Source organism: Vigna unguiculata, chromosome 3 (genome assembly GCF_037176805.1).
Source record: "Vigna unguiculata cultivar grain cowpea cultivar isolate G323 ecotype 2 chromosome 3, ASM3717680v1, whole genome shotgun sequence".
NCBI lineage: Eukaryota > Viridiplantae > Streptophyta > Magnoliopsida > Fabales > Fabaceae > Vigna > Vigna unguiculata.
In genome coordinates, this window is record NC_140794.1 from 9,475,918 (window position 1) to 9,490,527 (window position 14,610).

General features: G+C 34.9%; 3 protein-coding genes across 7 annotated transcripts; 1 reads left to right on the plus strand and 2 right to left on the minus strand.

The window, feature by feature from the left end:
• Positions 1 to 2,807: 2,807 nt before the first annotated feature.
• LOC114179377 (putative ubiquitin-conjugating enzyme E2 24) lies at positions 2,808 to 9,752 on the plus strand. 4 transcript variants are annotated; one of them, XM_028065704.2, is made up of 10 exons: positions 2,808 to 3,190; positions 3,489 to 3,591; positions 3,847 to 4,706; positions 5,087 to 6,543; positions 7,257 to 7,394; positions 7,685 to 8,119; positions 8,265 to 8,328; positions 8,517 to 8,656; positions 8,829 to 9,140; positions 9,251 to 9,752. In XM_028065704.2, exons 4-10 carry the CDS (start codon positions 5,098 to 5,100, stop codon positions 9,521 to 9,523), a joined length of 2,808 nt encoding a protein of 935 aa, XP_027921505.1. In that variant the 5' UTR covers positions 2,808 to 3,190; positions 3,489 to 3,591; positions 3,847 to 4,706; positions 5,087 to 5,097; the 3' UTR covers positions 9,524 to 9,752. The 4 variants fall into 4 exon arrangements, with proteins under 4 accessions (XP_027921505.1, XP_027921506.1, XP_027921504.1 ...); XM_028065705.2 differs by having other exon boundaries at positions 3,489 to 3,503; XM_028065703.2 differs by lacking the exon at positions 3,489 to 3,591.
• Positions 9,753 to 9,944: 192 nt separating this feature from the next.
• Positions 9,945 to 12,179, minus strand: LOC114177485 (Pentatricopeptide repeat (PPR) superfamily protein). Its single transcript, XM_028062854.2, has one exon. The coding sequence runs from the start codon at positions 11,958 to 11,960 to the stop codon at positions 10,212 to 10,214; it is 1,749 nt and encodes a 582-aa protein (XP_027918655.1). The 5' UTR covers positions 11,961 to 12,179; the 3' UTR covers positions 9,945 to 10,211.
• A 58-nt stretch (positions 12,180 to 12,237) lies between these two features.
• On the minus strand, positions 12,238 to 13,369 carry LOC114177486 (CASP-like protein 1C2). Of its 2 annotated transcripts, XM_085670919.1 has the most exons (4): positions 13,271 to 13,369; positions 12,930 to 13,046; positions 12,657 to 12,759; positions 12,238 to 12,567 (listed from the first exon to the last, which is right to left on the minus strand). In XM_085670919.1, the coding sequence occupies exons 2-4, from the start codon at positions 13,004 to 13,006 to the stop codon at positions 12,343 to 12,345; spliced, it is 405 nt and encodes a 134-aa protein (XP_085527045.1). In that variant the 5' UTR covers positions 13,007 to 13,046; positions 13,271 to 13,369; the 3' UTR covers positions 12,238 to 12,342. The 2 variants fall into 2 exon arrangements, with proteins under 2 accessions (XP_085527045.1, XP_027918656.1); XM_028062855.2 differs by lacking the exon at positions 13,271 to 13,369 and having other exon boundaries at positions 12,930 to 13,199.
• Positions 13,370 to 14,610: the final 1,241 nt, after the last annotated feature.

Genomic DNA, 14,610 nt, shown 5'->3' on the forward strand with positions numbered 1-14,610 from the left:
TCTAATGTTAATTGAGTAAATAATTTGTGTCTTGAAAATGGTCATTCAATCATAAACTAAAAGTATAAAGCTTCTACAAGATTAATACATAAAAATTACTCTAATATTTTTCTGTGTTAATTCAGAAACTGATCAAGTTGAGGATAAGCATGATTTGGGAAGCACTTTTAGTGATGTTTTCTTGCACAAGCATTAACATTGTCAATTCAAAGCGTGTGGAAACACTTTTGTGACCTTTGATTATGCATTTCAGGTGTGCACTATTGGGAAGTAGAATAATTTCATGTCACCTTCATCTGTCAATATTATGACAGTACTTTAAGTAGCACATGAACAATAATAAATATATTACTTTTCAAATAATTTTATTCACTAATAAAAAAGAGAAAGTGATTTGAATTATTTTATAATGGATGTAGCATGATTTTTCGAGTGTGTCATCATCTAACAAGAATTGACACGTAAACACCCATTTCAAAAGTTTTTATTATATGCTGTACAGGTGGCTCAAACCCTACCAATTAGGATCTTTCACCTTATTCTGTGGAGATTTACATCATGGTATGCAAATTATATTGCATACACCCAAAACAATATATTACAGAGTATATATATGTGAATATTCGAAATGGTACCCCTGAGGGATTTTTTGTGCTGTTTTTACCTATTTGTTAATGCAAGCAATCCACTCTGCAAATAATGTAATGTGACAGAGCCAAAATGGAAAAAATAAGCCTTAGCATCATCAGCAGCAAATACCATAGATCCATGACCATATTATAAATTTGCTTTATGACAAATTAATGACATATGAATCAAAATGACAAATAGAAAGTGTTGTGCTGAAAATTCAAGTATCGGGTAATAGATGAGAAAGTTAAACATTATATAACAAAAGGACAAATAAACTCCTTTTTTTAAGGTTTTGATTGAAGGTGGCTTCAGTTCTTTGTATGAATATCTTCACCAAAGTTATATGCCGACTTTTCTAATGTTTCACCTTTGACTAATAATCATTAGATAGTATGCAAATACCTTCTAAACATTTATAAAGAAGAAATCAAGAAGTGAATAAATCAAGTTCATCCCTAGATCTATGTACTTAATGCTTATGAGCATAATAGTTATGTTATGATATGATGCTCAAGAAACTTGTAAACAGAAAGAAGAAGTTATTGTGGTGCATTTCTCATTGGCCATTGGTTTAACCAAGAAATTAGTGATTTTTCAGCCGTGGCTGTGAACATGAGAAGTAAAGCAATAAAGGGTAGGAATTGAACCAGAAAAGGTGGGCACAAACAAATGGGCTATGCCAGTTAAGTCAGAAGTTCAAAACTTTGATGCAATTGTTAGTTTTTTTAAATGCTTGACTGATATAAAAGAAGAAGCTTGATATCTTTCCATAACATGGTCGCCTAGCAATCATCAAAGGTCATTGAAATGTGGAATCAAATCTTGTGCATGCATATGCATAACATAAACAAAGTACGAAAAGCACTGTCAATATCTGGAGTCCACTGAATGAAAAGAAAAAAGGGAAGGTTTAAAATTCCATATGGGAATTTGAAGAGAGAAAAGTTGTTAGGAGTTGGTCATTTTCAGGTAGTGGCATGTTCTACTTTTCCAACTAAGACAGTGCCTTAGTGCATAAGTCACATTCTTTAAATATTGGCAACTATGAAAAGAAAGTCTTCTACTCTTGTGGTTCAGTTCATATAACCATGCTGATTGGCTTTTAAAATCCTTTTTGCTTCTGCCAAAGACATTATGCAGTATATTCTGTCTATTAATAGGAAAAAAAAGATTGATTCACTTGCTTGTCTCTTCAAACATTCTTAACAGATTGTCCCTTTGTCTTTTAGATCATGCAGATGCTTCATTTTTATGTAAAATCATTCCACTCAGTTTTGAAGCATCAAGGATATTCTTTGGTTTTGGCTAGAAAAGTAACATGATAAGAATATGCAGGAGAATAAACTTGAGATATCTTTGCTTAATGACAAGAAATTGCTATGTATATTGCCAAATTAGTAGTGCTTCTATCACAAAAAGCATATAAAAGACTGAATAATGGCTTATATTGGTTTTAAAATTGACATGTGTTGTTTGTTCCTACCGTATGAATAAAAAGATGAGGTACTATAATTAATTAATTAATTAATGCATAAAGTTATTTAATGCTTCAACAAACAAGTTGTAACATTTATGAGTGAAGCATAATAAGATTATCAACGCAATATTATTTTTAATGTGTTTAACATTGGTTTTATTATTCTACTAAAAATTCAAAACACCACCTTTTTTTATTTATTTTACATTTCTGAGCATGTGTACTGTATTAGAAATTTAACATACTAATAAAAAGAACGAAGATTAAAAGGTATAATAGTAAAATACTAAAAAAAATTAAAAATAAAATTCAGAAATTGAAGAGTAAAATATATCTTTAACCCAGTATAAAAATAAAAGTCCACGGACACATTCTCTGGAGCCGCATAATGGTTTGATATGATTCAGAGTAAATTGTAACTTAGTAACATGAAATCTTTGGTAAAGTAAATTAGGTTTCAAATTTCAACAATTCATCTATGAAAGAACGTCACAAACAAAGGAAAAGAAGAAACAAAATTGCAGGCACTTTCCTTGTGGCTTCTGACCAGCTTCAAAGTGTTGGGTGCAAGACATGGAGTGAGGGCAAACAGGTAATTACACAGTAACTGTCTCTTTGTAGTATTTTGTGTTGGATACTATCTGGTATATTCTTTTCAGTTAGTTGGTTCAATAGTCACAGTATTTATATGTAACAAAAAGTCTCCATTTGTTACACTAACACACACAAGTTCCCATCTTCATCATAAGCCTTGCCATCAGAGAGAAAGAGGGTCACTCTGCAATGGTTTCTAAGCTTGGTGGTGACATGGAGGATGCTGGAACTGGGCCTGGAACTAGGCCCATCTGAAATTCTGAACAATATTCATCTCTTCCTTCTTCTAATAAGGTTGAAATTCCTAGCTAAGAAGAAGGTAGTGTAAGGCAGATTTTTGAAGATGAAAGAAAATTTTTGTGAAGTAGCATATACTTTCAACTAGTTTGGTTCTTCTGGGTGGAGTTCCTTCACTTGGTGTTTATAGTCATGGACCCGTTTTGGGTTTATACTTCTTTTGGATCCAACCATCTCAAATGTGCAAAGGTACTTTCCCTTTTTCTTCTAATTTACTCACTTTCTTTTTCATTTCCTTGTTTCTTGAGGTTAATAGATTATAACTTTCTTCTGTTTTGTCATTCTAATGTATGCCAAATTAAATAAGGTTGATTTCTACGAACCATATTTACGTTAGATGCTATTTCGAATGAATTCCTTGGGTCATTAAAATCTGAAGTTAAGGTTATTTGACTATGGTGAATTCTATTTGGTTTGAATGGATTATACATTATCACTGTTTTCTATGGATAGGTTATGCCACTTTTCCTTTTTCTGTCTTTTTCAGAGCCAACTAGAGAAGGTGGGGATTGGTTTTTTTCATTATTATGAAGTTTGAGGTGAAAAATGCCCATGAGTTGTGAGCAACTGATTTTGCTTACAAAAGTTTGGTGATTCTCATATTCTTTAATATGCGTTTAGATTTTATTTATTTGATTGGCAACCAAACATATTTATTTATTGAGAGCAGTTCTCTAGTTTATCTCAATCCCTGGTTTTTTCTCTTGGCTCCTGAACTATGATGCTACAGTCTAAAGTAGTCAGCTGAGCTATCTGCAATCTCATTCTTTTTCTATTCTCATTTTCTTTTCATATTGTGAAAGGTAAAAGGTTTGAATAAGTAATCACAATTCATTTTGTTGCAGGTTCAAAAGAAAGGATCTAGTAATAGAAGCACTTTTGACTATGACATTTGTGTCCTGAAATTTCCCTTTTTCCTATGAATCAAGGAGCACAAAGTGTCTGAGTTGAATGGCTAAATCCTCTTTGCAATTCTGAAATCTTATTGGTCCTGGATATTAGCCAATTTCTTTTGACACCAGACAGACCTGATAGAGTGTCAGGAACTATTGTGGAGGAAGATCTCCTTTGTTAGTGTAACCCTCACTCTTAGAACAGGAAGCTCTCTTCCAGCAGTTATTTAAGATTCAGTTGTACTGGGCAAATCTCCTTTGGCAAAAGTTTCTTAATTTCATTTGGTTAGATTTCAAGTAGTAGAAGTACATGAAAAACAATTTTTGCCTTCTTAAAATATCATTCAGCTTTCAAAAAACAAGTGTTATCATTCAGAGGTAATTTCACTAGGAACTCCACCCTTTCTTGGGGGCAAATCTCCTTTGGCATCTTTTAGATTATCTTGGTTTGTTTCCTCTAATAGCTAGACTTTTCTCTGGATAGTTTTGCTTGTAGAAATTTTTGTTGTTGTAAGTCTCTTCCAAAGGTTCAATCTGTGAAAATTCCATTCAAGTCGGGCATATCTCCTTTGGCATTTTGGAGTCCTTGATTCCTATAATTGGGTTGTATTATCCTCAGAAAATCTCCTTTGGCCTCAAATCTTCAGTTTCAAAGTTCAGAATAATCATTTGGAGAAACTGTTTGTGACTAAAATCAGTATCAATTAGAAATATTTTGTACTACAACAGTTATCCATTGAAATCAATAGTGGCAAAAGTTTTGTGATCACTATACACACACTGGGGTTTGATGCTTCAATTTGCTTGAGAAGGTAAGGATCTTCTTGACTCCCTATTTACTTTTTGATATTCATTTACTCATTGGTGGATATATTAAAATTTTGTGTACAATTTAAAGATATATTCATTTACAATTCTAAATAGTGAAAATGAATTACTACTTTGTTTATTTTCATGCATAGGTCTCATTCAAGATAAGAAAATTATAGGATTGAAATCTACATCTGAATTAACAGTTCATTTCCTTTCTTCTCAAGATACCATTTAGTGCAAAAATAATTTTGATTCTATCTATTTTAGAATCTGGTAAGAATTCACACACATGGACTACCAGTTTTTCTTCCCTATTATCATGTTATCATGTTAATTTATTGAATAACTTAGTTGATCTTACTATCAAATATTATGACAGGTATATAATTGATGGATCCTATCATTAGTGATTCAGACTGGGAGATTTCCAGTGACAGCAACAGCAGTGAGGATCAAGAGGAAATAGATTTTCTATATGGTGGAAAAGCTCAGAGTATATTATCAAGTTTAGAAGAAACCATTGGAAGGATTGATGATTTTCTTTCATTCGAGAGAGCATTTGTTCATGGAGATGTGGTCTGCTCCTTGTCTGATCCGTCTGGACAAATGGGTAGGGTAACAAGTGTTGATGTGTTTGTGGATTTGGAAAATGTTAAAGGAAAAGTAATAAAAAATGTAAACTCGAGGAAGCTTTTGAGGATTCGCTCCATTTCTGAAGGTGATTATGTAATTAAGGGACCATGGCTTGGTAGAGTTCAAAGGGTGGTAGACAAAGTCACTGTATTGTTTGATGATGGAGATAAATGTGATATCACTGCCTTGGAAAGAGAGAAAATTTTACCACTGACTGGTAATTTTACTGAAGATTCACAGTATCCATACTATCCTGGGCAGAGAGTAGAAGTTAAATCCTCCAATGCTTCTAAACCAACTAGATGGCTGTGTGATACTTGGAAGCGCAATCATGATGAAGGAACTGTTTGTGCTGTGGAAGCAGGCATGGTGTATGTTAATTGGATTTCTTCTGTTCTTATGAGTTGCAATTTGAGTGTGAGCACTCCTCAATGCTGGCAAGCTTCTGAAAATTTGACTGTGCTATCTTGTTTTTCACATGCAAATTGGCACCTTGGAGATTGGTGCATGCTTTCAGTTGTAGACAAAGAGGAAGAGGCTATTCAGAATGCACCTATATGTGATCTTACCATGGAGCAAGGTGTGTCCAGAGAGTATAAGAGAAATAACTTTAACTCTCACATTGGTGAGTTGTTTATAATTGGGAAGATAAAGACCAAAGTTGATGTTGTGTGGCAAAATGGTGAACATACTTTGGGATTGGATCCAGAGAATTTACTGCCTGTGAATGTTATAAACAATCATGAGTTTTGGCCACACCAGTTTGTGCAGGAAAAAGGTGCTTCTGATTATCCTCTTAAAACTAGAAGTCAAAGATGGGGTGTTGTCCAATGTATGGATGCAAAGGAGCGTACAGTAAAGGTACAATGGAAAACTATTTCCATATCCAACCCAGATAATTTGACTGGAGAAAAATTGGAGGAAACTGTGAGTGCTTATGAACTTGTAGAGCACCCAGATTACTCCTGCTTTTTTGGTGATATTATGTTCAAAGCGGCTCAAAAACAGCTTGGCAACCAAGCTGATAAAGAAACAGCAAAATCAGTGACAGACTTGAATGCAGAGACTTTTCCCAAAGATGGGAACCAAATGGGTTATCAGGACGATTTCCCTGATAACTATTTCATGTCCTGTATTGGCAATGTTACTGGTTTCAAAGATGGCAATGTGGAGGTGACATGGGCAACTGGTTTCACAACTAAGGTATGACATACAATTTACTTTATTCATGTAGTTTATGCAGCTGCTAGATGAATGTGGTACCACAGAACTCATGAAATGTATGCTTGCCATATCTAATTATCTAGAACGGTTTGACAGATAATTAGTGGTCCTATCTAGATATTTACTACTGTATGTTGATCTGTGTTTCGGAGCTGAAACCTTGGTATACTACTGGGTGTTAGTTTATGTAGTTAACATTAGTTTATAATGATTTTTCTACAGCTTTTGGAATTATATGTGATAATTCTCCCATTGAAATCAAAATGTGGATTTGATGGTAATGGTTAATAACGTGCAGCAACTAAACTTGGACTACGTATTGTATATTTAATGATCTTACGGAACTTGGACTGCACCAATATTGGCCACTAAAGAATGATAAAAAAGGAATAACTGGTGATATATTTTCACTTTGATTTTGAGCATTATTAACTAATCATCTCGAACTGGTAAGCTATGTTCAAAGAGTGATTCTCTTACCAGAAATATACAATGTGGGTTATCACGTCTTGACTCAAGTAACCAACCATTCAAGTGGTTGATTAGTCCTAAAACAGAAATGTTTTACCTGTAGTTCTTTTACTTTTATAGTTTTCCCAAAATTAATTTTTGTATTTTGTATTATAATTCACACATTTTGTAGTTTTTCATCTGTGGAAGTGATGTAAGAATCATTTTTGTTTTTCCAACAGGTTGCACCATATGAAATTCTTCGAATTGAGAAACACGAAGATTCAACTGTAACCACCACTCCTTACGAAACAAATGTTGAAGAATTAACTCAGGAGATGATTGAACATGAGACTCTGTATTCAAACCAGAAGGGAAACGTGAGGACCACTTCTTTTTTATTTTTCTTTCGTACATGTTTTCAGTTTTCAGCTCTGCGTGCACCCTAGTGTTTTATTATGTTTATTCCTGTGCATCACTAGCATTTCTAGAATGAATTATATAATTGGAACATTTAAGACACAGAAGTCTCAACTTGGAAATTATAGTAAAAAGTCAGGTAGTTAATGTAGCAACATAAAACAAGAAAACTTTTATACTCCTTTTTAGTTCTTTCAAAAAAAGTTTAAATTGGAAATTATAACCTGATGTATCACATTTGTATGATCAGGATCTATTAAATGGTGATGTTAGTAGAGAGAATTGTGAAAAGAATCTTGGGGAATGTAGTTCTTTTTCCCTTCCTCGAGCAGCCTTTGAACTTTTCTCCAGCATTAAAGCCAGCATATTCCAAACATTCAGTGGAGCTCTACTCTCAAGAGCAGTTTCCTCGTTACCTACATTTGAAAATGAGAATGGATACGATTTTGTTGATAAGAAAGATTTGGAAACTTGTGATATCTTTGCTGAACACCATCCAATGACTGAGCTGCAATCTACTGAAGACAAAAGTTCATATCCTGAAACTATAAAGACTCATGACAAGAATGATTTTCCATTTTCTTTAGACTCCAACAGTCCAAACCAGTTCAAGCAGTTCGATGTGATAGAAAATTGCCCTGATCACCATTTTTTTGATGAGGGAAAAGGGTTGTCTATATCACAGGTCAGAAATTGTTCTTACTGCGATATGTTTTCACCATAAATAAGAGTACTCATGTCACTTGTATACAAGATACACAATTACTAGCAATCCATTCAGCACATTATTACATTGATATATTAGGCTAATTGTTTTATTTCCTTTGAAGGTAAAAAGAGGTTGGGTGAAAAAGGTTCAGCAAGAATGGAGCATCCTAGAGAGAAATCTTCCAGGTGCATACTATTTTGAACCACATTTTTTCATATACAGTGATGTATTTGTTGTTATATAATGCTTCATTATGTGATTTCGTGTTGGCCATGTATTAAATACTTCATTTACGTGTGACAATGAATGTTTGGAAAAGTAAACTGTAAGCAATTTCTGCAAATGCACTTACAATCTTTGTTGATCAAAACAGAAACTATTTATGTTCGTGTTTTTGAAGAAAGAATGGATCTCATGCGAGCAGCTATTGTTGGTGCTTCGGGCACCCCTTATCAGGAGGGGTTGTTCTTTTTTGATATATGCTTCCCTCCGGAGTATCCCAATGAACCACCCGTAAGCTTTTAAACATAGTTTGCAGTGCTTTTTTTCATTATTTTCATCACCCTTGTGTTATAGGTCATCTTCAATGAAATGAGAAGTTCTCTTAAACTTCATGCATTTTGTTGAAAATATTTTCTTTTAAGTAACTCATATTTCCACCATGGTCTCTTGAAATTCGATGCAGATGGTGCACTACAATTCTGGAGGGCTCCGATTAAACCCTAATTTGTATGAGTCAGGAAGAATCTGTCTGAGTCTCCTTAACACTTGGACAGGCACTGGCACTGAAGTGTGGAACCCTGGAGCCTCCACAATTCTCCAAGTTCTTCTCTCTCTACAGGCACTTGTCCTTAATGAGAAGCCTTATTTCAATGAGGCTGGATATGACCAACAAATTGGCAGGGCAGAGGGAGAGAAAAACTCAGTCAGTTACAATGAAAATGCTTTCCTTGTCACAACCAAATCGATGATGTATGTATTAAGAAAGCCACCAAAGGTAAAACTGTTTCTTACATACAATTTTTTTCATCAATTTTTTCTCTGCATTAAGCAATGATATGGTAGTTATATGGTTGGATTTGCAACTGACAATGATGATTAATACAGCATTTTGAAGCACTGGTGGAAGAGCACTTCAGAAACCGCTCCCAAAATATACTTCTTGCTTGTAAGGCATGTCTTGAAGGAGCTTCCATTGGATGTGCTTTTGGTAGTGGAAAAACTGAACATGAAAACCAGAGGGGGACTTCAGCAGGATTTAAAATTATGCTCGCTAAGCTCTTCCCTAAGCTTATAGAGGCATTGAGTGATAAAGGAATTGATTGCAGTCAGTTTGTTAATCTACAAACTACAAAAGTAACTTTACTTACAAAGATGTAAGTAACTACCAAAAATCCCGACCTAGATATTCCAATCTTATGTGTAATATTTATACGTTTACATATCTGTATAATATCAAATCCAAACTTGTGGTTTGAAGGTATGCTATTGTTGACAAAAGGATCAAGAGTATCATAAGTGTGCCTATGATATGTGTATGTATTACAACATAGCTTCTAGAAGTAAAATATGGTATAAGAAATACAACTATCGGAGTGATTTGCTTTGTCTTTCCCTCTATTTAATGATGACTCACTAATGTATTATGACATATTGGAGAGGTGGAGAATTAAGTGACGAATCCTTTGGTAGTTATTGTTGTTACTTTGAGATAATCTGTTTTGTTTGAGACATAATGAGACATAAATAGACATAAATATACAAAATTATGAAAGAAAGAAAAATGAGAGAAAAACAATCACCACTTACATGAAAAATACTTCATTCAATTTTTAGAAGGCGTTTTATGATTTCTAGAAAGCATTTAACATTTTTTTTCTCGTTGTCTTTATTCATAATGATGGATAATGCTTCCAGACTTTAATGTCTTCACATCTGCGATAAATTTATACCAGTGTTTTTAAAAGCCACCGTATTACCTATCTTTACAAGTAGTACTCTTCTTTGTTACTATCTTCAGTAAAAATAAAATAAATAAATAATGAGATTCAGGCAGGTTTAAATTCCATCACCAATAATCTAAACAAGAACACGAGCCTTCTCTGAAATGATGGAAACGAATCTTATCCCGAACAATTATCTCTCTATTCGTTACAACTGAGATGAACTTAATTGCTGAATGACAGTCTTCACAAATCCGAAGGTTCTTTACTACCCTTAGTGTCACTCCATGACCAGTTTTCATCAGCCCAAAGGCCACTGCAAGCTTCTCACTGTGGTATCTGAGGGCATACTCCCTTTCTTCTTCTTCCAACTCATGCATCGCCAACTCAAGTACTGGTGCATAGCCTGCATCCTTGCACTTCCACATCAATTCATCCAAATAACGATAAATTTCATTGGTCTCAGGGTGGGACTTGTCACCCATGCTAAAAAGAAAACTCCTGTTATCTACATCTATGGTGCTGTAACCCACTTGCTTCTTAAGGCCTCTTTGGATCATCACTTTCCTAACCGATTCCACTCTATCCATCCTCCCAGCCAACGCATACATGTTAGATAGCAACACATAGTGGCCAGGATTCTCTGGCTCTGCATTTATGAGATTCTCAGCAACCTCCACACCAATATCAAAATTCTTATGCATCTTGCAAGCTCCAAGCATCGCCGTCCACACTGCCGGAACAAGCTCATCACGTCGAAGTCCTTTCACATACTTGTATGCTTCATTGAGCAACCCACCTCGCCCAAACATATCAACCATACAGACATGGTGCTCCACGCTCGGCACCACACCATACTCTTGCTTCATGTTTGCAAACACTGCACGACCTTCATCTATTAACCCTGCATGCGCACATGCAGATAACACAACAACAAAAGTAACACTATTAGGTACCACCCCACGTGCCTTCATTCGACCAAAAACCTCCATTGCCTCAACACCGTAACCATGCATCCCGTACCCGGATATCATAGCCGTCCACAAAACAACATTCCCCTCGTTCATCGAATCGAAAACCGCACGTGCTTTTCCGACATCACCGCACCGCGAAAACATGTTCACCAACGAGGTAGCAAGAAACACGTCCATCGTAATTCCACTCCCAACGATGCACTCATGCAGCCAACACCCCAGAGGAAGCGACCCCAGTTGAGAGCAAGCGGATGACATCGAAACGAAGGTCGCGGAATCAGGCTCGACCCCGGTCTCACGCATCTTGTTAAAAACGTCAACAGCCTCACGGGCAAGCCCGTTCTGCTCGTATCCCGAAATCATGGAGTTCCAAGCAACGATACTTCTCTGAGGCATTTCGTCAAACACCTTCCGCGCAACACGAGGGTTGCATGATTTCGCGTAGAACGTGACCAATGCTGCTTGGACGAAGGAATCTGAGACATACCCAGAAACAAAAACGTGGGAATGAACAAGCGTGCCGAATCGGAGATCGGAGATATCGGCGCAGGCCTTGATGACGGAGGTGAAGGTGTAGCTAGAAGGGGCAATGCGAGAGTGGAGCATGCGACGGTAGAAGAGAACAGTATCGTGAGAAAAACCGAATTTTGAAGAGGCTTTGATGAGGGAATTGAAGAGAAAAGAATCTGGGTCGGCGACCGAGCGGAAGAGGCGGCGAGTGTAGGCGATGGAACCCGCGGCGCACGATAGCGTGAGGAGCTTGGTCAACAGAGCGCGGCTCCGGTGACAGCCCGTCACCACCAGGTGAGCGTGCGCTTGTTGGAGGCGTTTCAGATGGCGGCCTGCACATACCACTGCTTCGTATTCTGCAGATTTTCTTCCCCCTTTTTTTCCCTCCATCAACTACCTTAATTTAGTTTAACCAAAGATTTCAAATTCCAGAACAAAAGTCTTACAATTAGAATATTTGTCAATGCTTAATCTTTGTTTGAACCAAAGGAAAAGAATCAACAACTTCTTCAATTTGGTTTCTCTCAAAGGAAACAAAACTCACTATCACTATTGCTGGTGATAAATGAAAATGTGGAGTTGAATTTTAATTAAAGTACGGTAGAAACAAATTCAGATAAATAACAAGCAAATAATCTGGTCGCTGACTAACACATTAAGAAGACAATTAACATGAATCAGTGCAATGATATTGATTTATCTATCTGTGAACGAACGAAAATATGCTACATACGTAGAAACAAAAAACAAATGACTGGTTGTGTTGCTAGTTTTACAAGAAGAGGGTGTTCTGCACAGAGTAAAGCGAAGAAAAAATAAGCAGAAAGTAAATTATAGCTGCGGCGAAAGCAGCAACAAGAGCTCCGGTGACATGGTCGCAAAATTTAGGAACTTGTCCACAAATTGGTAACCAACCAGCATGAGTGTTGCCTTTCTTGCCCACATGCGCTATTGCCAGTGCTGCTGACACACTTGAAGAGAGTAGCATTGCTATCACCTGATCAAAACATGAATACCCAAAATCATGTCTTATTTTTCGTTAGGACTCAAAGAGGTTCCATTACAAGTTATGATGTATAATATTACCACATCCAGAAGCAGAACCAAACGCCAAAGTGAAGTCTGGGAACATGTGAAAAGGAGAATTATGCTGTATCCACATGCTATGGCTTCTGCTATCACAAAGAACCTGCACAGAGCAAATTTTCAGAAAACACACAGGGACCGAGTCAATGGAAGCAAAATTGTAGTGCTTGTTTATTAAGAATAGGAAGTTTGGATAATTATGTTTAGCATATCAGTGTTCATTAATACAGAAAAAGTGAACAAAAAATTCAGAAAAAGAAAGGGAAATCTCACTTGAATGCTTGGTCATTGCTATATTTGGCAGTGAAGGTGAGGTTTAGGACCTGAGTGGAGTCATGGCTTGTGAGCATTACAATCACTGCTGCTATTGTTGCTCCAATGGCAAGGAACCTTAGGAAAAGTGTGAGAACTCTCTTGGTCTTAGTCATGTTGAAATTGTTTTATTGCAGAGTTGATCACCAGAAAAATGGTGATTTCAATATACAAAAGAGAAAATAATATACATTTATATATATGTGCATGTGTGTGGAGATGAAAATATTAGGTAGCCAACATATGGTAGAATAATTAAGTGGTTTGTAAATTTGCAGCAAAATTTAAAACCGATTGTTTACCTAAGACATGCATTCAAACCAAGTTGATTATGACAACTTAGACATTTGTGAGGCTGAGAAATAACTAGATCACTTTAGAACCTTGAAGTCCAAACCAATTTCATTATTTTGCATTGTTATTCTAACTACCAAACGGATTGGATAAAGAAGCAACTTTTAATTAACAGTAAGATAATAAATTAACGAGTAATAATAGAGAACATTCATTTTTATCAAACAGCCTTCTGGAATCAAATAGAAAAATAATATTTTTTTAGGAGGACACGTAATTATTCAAGTTCATTTTTTTCTGAAAGGATTATTAAATTGTGGTAGTTTTTTAAATTGGAATTTATATGTTCTCAACTTTGATATATTTTAGTTTTTAATTTTAAAACTGAATAAATTTATTTTTTTTTAACTTAATTGGGTGAGATTTTTTATCGTACTAAATGATATTTCAAATTGATATATAAGTTGTTTAGATCATTTGTCATATTTTTCACAAATGTAATTTTGAAATACTCTTCAACATATAAAAAAAATATATGATTAAAATTAAAAGTACTACATCCATCATTTTAAAATTACAAAAATGAATTAAAATTTAACTTTTAAATTTAAAGATTAAAAATGTATTTAACTTTTATAAAAATTTTGTTATATTTTTTCTTCAAATTACTCCATGTATGATTTTGATACCAACATCTTCCTCGACATTTGATTTAAAAATATATTAAGAATTTACCTTACTATAATGAATATAAGTCTTATTGAAAAACAAATATTCATCTCATACAGTGTACTAAGAATTTTGTTGCACTTTTAACGGGAATTCAAAAACGGGAGGTTGGAACACTTACCTACCTATTGAATTTCGACGTTGTTTCCTGTGACCGTACACCCACTTTTATTACTTTTTTTTACTACTCCTTTTATTTTTTTTAGTCCATGTTTTAGTGTGTTTTTTTTTTAATTGTCGTTTCCCAACATTAATAAATACTAAAATAGAAAATGTAATTTCATAGTGCTATCAAAATTATACATTTACTATATATAACTTTTTAATTATATGAATTAAATTACTTCGATATATCAAATATGACTTATGGTGTTTAGATTTTACTTAGGAAATTAAGCTGATTTGATCTCAATCGGAGTTAATAAAATAATCTAGGGTAGTTTCCAAGTTAACTGAACTTTATGGTAACTATTATTTTTAGTTTAATTTTAAAAAGAAAAACAGTGTCAAATGTGTTAACATTACTTACAAGATTCAACGGAAATTTAACATTTTGGATGTTTCAACTGAAACAACCACACATTATATCGCAAAAAATTGAAAAAAAAATGTTAAAAGT

Excerpts from the sequence above, each read along its gene's own strand:
- LOC114177486 (XM_028062855.2), bottom strand. The coding sequence starts at position 13,084 with ATGACTAAGACCAAGAGAGTTCTCACACTTTTCCTAAGGTTCCTTGCC. Across the intron at positions 12,760-12,929 it reads AGCAATGACCAAGCATTCAA|GTTCTTTGTGATAGCAGAAG; the intron begins GTGAGATTTCCC and ends TGCTCTGTGCAG. Across the intron at positions 12,568-12,656 it reads TGGTTCTGCTTCTGGATGTG|GTGATAGCAATGCTACTCTC; the intron begins GTAATATTATAC and ends TGTTTTGATCAG.
- LOC114177485 (XM_028062854.2), bottom strand. The coding sequence starts at position 11,960 with ATGGAGGGAAAAAAAGGGGGAAGAAAATCTGCAGAATACGAAGCAGTG.
- LOC114179377 (XM_028065704.2), top strand. The coding sequence starts at position 5,098 with ATGGATCCTATCATTAGTGATTCAGACTGGGAGATTTCCAGTGACAGC. Across the intron at positions 6,544-7,256 it reads CAACTGGTTTCACAACTAAG|GTTGCACCATATGAAATTCT; the intron begins GTATGACATACA and ends TTTTTCCAACAG. Across the intron at positions 7,395-7,684 it reads ATTCAAACCAGAAGGGAAAC|GATCTATTAAATGGTGATGT; the intron begins GTGAGGACCACT and ends TTGTATGATCAG.